This window comes from Xiphophorus maculatus, chromosome 10, assembly GCF_002775205.1.
Source record: "Xiphophorus maculatus strain JP 163 A chromosome 10, X_maculatus-5.0-male, whole genome shotgun sequence".
Lineage (NCBI taxonomy): Eukaryota > Metazoa > Chordata > Actinopteri > Cyprinodontiformes > Poeciliidae > Xiphophorus > Xiphophorus maculatus.
In genome coordinates, this window is record NC_036452.1 from 4241673 (window position 1) to 4246331 (window position 4659).

The following is a 4659-nucleotide window of genomic DNA, read 5'->3' on the forward strand; positions in this document are numbered from 1 at the left end:
TAAAAACACTTTGTGTTGTACTTTACATATTCCATTGTGAGAAAATTTCAAATTAAAAGTGTTCATCTGCATCAACAAGTCAAGTTTGTGTCATTTTTATGATTGCAGTTGGGGCCGCACAGAATCAGTTCAAGGGCCATAAATGGCCCACGCGCCACACGTTGGACACTGGGCTAAAATGTTTATCCATGTTGTTTTTCTGCTTTGGTTGCATCAAACTGAATGATGACTTTCTATCACTATTAACACAATTTTTTCACCCCCTGATTTGTCCTGACTCCACGTCATTATTTTTTGTCATCATCGAAGTAAGGAGTAGAAAATGCAGAATTTTATCTTAAAATACAAGTAGTAAAAGTAAAACGTCAAAGATAAATACTATGAATAAAGTACAGAGACTTGGAAAAATTAAGTACAGTAACTTTTCTTCACTTTTACTTTACTAATTTTAGAAGCATTTACCCCAATCTGCTTTCTCCTTTTTTAGTGGGTTCTGGTGATTTTACTGACATGTTTATTTTATATTCGTGTATTTGTTTAGTTGCTAAAAAAAAAAAGCGTGGGTCGTTGCTAAAAACCGTTGGCCACGCTGTATTTTGAAAATTCAAGTTTCGGAATGGGGCGGAAAGCTTTTATTCTGAAAGGAAACCGAGATTTGACGTAACGTCCGGTGCGCTTTCTGGACTCTGAGGTGTTTCTAGGTTACTATGGTCATGTTTTGGTATGTAATATTTAATATGTACACGTGGGTGTGACCTGAACCAGATGCAATGTCGCCATGTTTCTGCATCTTTCGATCTTCGGCATGTTAAAGGAAATCCTGACGGAGCGGAGCTAATGTTGCTAATGCTAGCTGCCCAGGTCAGTGACGTTAAGCAGGACCAGACGCTCAGCTGCTGTTTGTAACAGATTCAGACTGGAAAGTGACGCAAATGTACCATGTTTTAGTACAGAAGTATTTATAATTTTAGCTTAGTTTAAATTAATAATACAGAAAATATGTACTGTATCAGTTAAACGTTGATATTTAAGTGTTAATGTATATTTAGTGTCAAATTGATCAAATTGATCGCTATAAAGCTTAGAAATCAAATTGGGAACATCAAGCTTGGACATAGTTTGATTTTGATAATTGGAATTTAACGTTATTATTGTTTGATGTTGAAAATTTAGATAAAGATTTGATCAGTAATAGCCAAGACTCCACATTGATTTGATTAAAAATTGGGTATTTTAATACCGTTTTTCCTTGGAGATGCCGATTTGCGGGTTTAGTTGCTTTTTAAAAGTAACTTAAATGCCTTTTCTTCCCCATTCTGATGCTTTGTTTAAACTTAAGCAAGTCATCACCACGACATTCGTGAAGTTGATGCAGTGAAACTGGTTGATATTTTTGTCAAATTGAATTATATTGAAGTACAAATAACTTATCACTTTATTTCGTGTTGGATTTTAAACTGCTGTAAAACTAGTTTCTGAATGATAAACAGTCAATCAAGCATAATTGAGCATAACTGTTGCTAAAGATTTTTTACTCAACAAGTTGAATTAATGCAGCCAGAATTGAATAGTTCATTCGTTTGATCATACTTTCTCTAATCTTAATCTGTTTTATGTTTTTAGGATGTCTAAGCTGGAACGTCTGAATGCCCGTGTGGCCAAACTGCTGACTGAAGCTGTGCAGGAGGTTCTGGAGCTGGTGAAAGAGACGGTGTGCGAGTACCAACAAAGAACCTTCAGAACACAGAGAGAAAACGAAAGTCTGAAAAGACAACTGCAGGAGCTGCAGGTCAGACTAACCAAAGAAAACACAGGTGGGTTAGATGTTGTTCAGTCCCTCCAGGACGTTTTATGCAATAGTTTCTGCCTAAAATTGCTGATTTTGCAGCACCTATTTCAAAAAGTTGCTGTCAAAGTTGCACATTTTTAAAACCTTTATTTTTGGTAAACTGCTGCTAAGGCTGCAACTAACGATTTATTTAGTAGCCGGTTAATTTGACAATTGTTTGATTAATCAGATAAAAAATCTGGCACATTCTAACCTCTTTAGCATTCTTTGAAACTATTGGATAAGCATTAAAATATGCAAATAAACTAATACATATTTAATGTCAAAAGTAAAATAGCATAGCATTACTTTTAAGGGTTTTTTTTTTAATTAAATGCAAAATTTTTATATTTTTGTTAAGTTTGGTCTTTTTTAATCTCTATGCTCCAGTTAGCGATGATTTGGTTACTCAGTTTGTTGACGATTACTTCAATAATTGATTAATCACAATTAATTGTGTCAAGTCTAATTGTCTTCCCACAAAGAAACAGGATTTTAACGGTTAATATTTAAAGTTTGGTCAGGAAAGAAGGAAATGCAGAAAATATGAAGGTGGTTTGTCAAATTTTTTTCTTTCCAGTTATGAGTTAATACAATTTTCTTGTATTTTCCAATTATTTTCCTTCAGAAAAATTAGAAGGCCTAAATTTTCAGAAGTTAGAAATTAAGCTTGTTTTTTAGTGGAAATTTGTAAAATTTTAACGTGAATTTTGAAACTTTTCCTGAGTTGAGTCAAATAATGCTCAAAAACTAATTTAGACTGGATAACGTAACTCATAAGAATAAACATTTTAAAGTAAAACGAACACTACAGAGATGACTTAACTTAGAACTGAGTAAAAAGTTATAAAAATGCAAAAAGAAAAAAAAATTACATGTAATGTAAATGTTATTAAATTTAAAATTTCTCAAATCATTTTTAATTTAATACAATGGTTAAAGAGAGATTGCTGTAGCAATAGTTTTTAAGTGTCTTGAACTTGACTGTTAAAGTTGGTAACTGAGGAAAGCAACAATAAAACTAGACTGAGTCTTTTTTACAGTGTGGTAAAGTTGCAGTGACTGGTGAAGATTGCAAGTCCACACAAAATTAGCAAATGAGTGAATTTGCATGAATAGTTGAGGTCGCAACTTCTTGGAGGTTCTGGTTGTTGTTCAGGCATCTTAAGTTTCCTCATTCATGATGGATAAGAATCTTTTATTTTTATCTACATTTGCAGCTGTTCTCTCTTCGACTAAGCCGTTTCTTGAGAAAACGGATCATGTGGACGAGCGAAACCAGGATTTGAGCTTCTTTCAGAATCATCAACCAGATGTAACTTCCACAGAGCCAACGCTGATCAACGCCACTGAACTCGGCGTGAAGCAGGAGCAACGCGTCGATCACGAATCAGGAGCTGAGCGCTGCAGAGCAACAAGTGAGGAAGTCCAGGCGTCGCGCTGTGCAACCTGGGAATCGGACGCTGCGTCGTCCAAAGTGTGCGACTCTTATACTGGCGGGATCCAGCTTCCTGCCATCAAAACAGAAACGGAGCAGCAGCAGCCGGCTGGATGTGTTGACTTGAGCTGCACCTCTACAAAAGACCCCGGTCCGCAAGCCGGTGCAGAACAAAACGGACTCGTCTTCGTCGATTCAAATCTCACCCCCGATGGGAGGCAGGGTGTCGTCAACGGCAACAGGGCTGCCACGGTCAACGGTAGAAAAATCCGTTTGGATCATGTCGGCAGAAGCGGCCTCCACCTCTGTGTCGTGTGCGGGAAAACGTTCAGCAGGGTGGCCAACCTGAGGATCCACCAGCGGTGTCACACAGGGGAGAAGCCGTATGGCTGCGTACAGTGTGGGAGGCGCTTCAGCCAGGCGGGAGACCTGAAGAAACACAAGAGGGTCCACACGGGGGAGAAACCTTACTACTGCAGCCAGTGTGGGAAGAGCTTCAGCAGAGGAGAGAACTTGAAGAGACACCAACGGATTCACATTGGAGAAACTCTGCAGCTGCAGCGAGCGTGGACAGAGCTGCAGTAGACGGACTCTGCACACTTTCTGCATCTCATCTTATAGGTTTTAACATATTTGATCAAGATTTGTTTGGCCACGTTCCCACAGCAGGCAAATGCGACCAAAATTTTATTTCTTTTTATCATATATCCATATCCGACCTAAATCCAGCTTTTTCACTGCAGTCAGAACGGCCAATTCAGATCTTTTCACCCAAAAAATATTCTATCTGTGCCATTTCTATATGTGGAACTAATTTGGACATCTGCTTGTTAAAAATTATGGCAGCGACAAATGTAAACATGACATATATTCATAATTCAGTCATAGCTCTAGCACTCATCATCGATTGGCCAATCAGAGGAGACGTCGGCATCTTTTTCAGGCGTTGGCGTGATAAGGAGCGTATATTTGGGACCGGCTACATCTGCGGTGTTTTGGGGAAATGGTGGTTGGCGATTTCATAGAAGAGCTATGGATTCAACACATTAGAATGACGAAACGTTTTCATGAACTGTGTCTGGGGGGAAAAAAACAATCAGTCCTCCAAAAGTCTGATTACAGTCGGGTTTAATCAGTAGTTTGAAGGACAACACACAAAAAAGTAAAAATCGGATTTCAGAAAAAAAAAGAATTAACGCCAAGACCTGCTGTGTGAACGTAGCTTTAGCGTTCTTTGAAACAAAATGTCCCACCATCTTGCTACTCAGTCTATCAAATGCCTTCCCTTTTCACATATACACAGATATGATGATGCTTTGTGTAGGAATTGCTGCATGTCTGAGATGATTAATCGGTTTAATCGTGATTAATCAATTATAGAAATAATCGTCAA

The 4659-nt window shown here is 38.0% G+C and overlaps 1 protein-coding gene across 1 annotated transcript; it reads left to right on the forward strand.

The window, feature by feature from the left end:
• The first annotated feature begins 633 nt into the window (after positions 1 to 633).
• Positions 634 to 4659, forward strand: LOC111609947 (zinc finger and SCAN domain-containing protein 2-like). Its single transcript, XM_023341530.1, has 3 exons — positions 634 to 861; positions 1624 to 1814; positions 3049 to 4659. Exons 2-3 carry the CDS (start codon positions 1625 to 1627, stop codon positions 3849 to 3851), a joined length of 993 nt encoding a protein of 330 aa, XP_023197298.1. The 5' UTR covers positions 634 to 861; position 1624; the 3' UTR covers positions 3852 to 4659.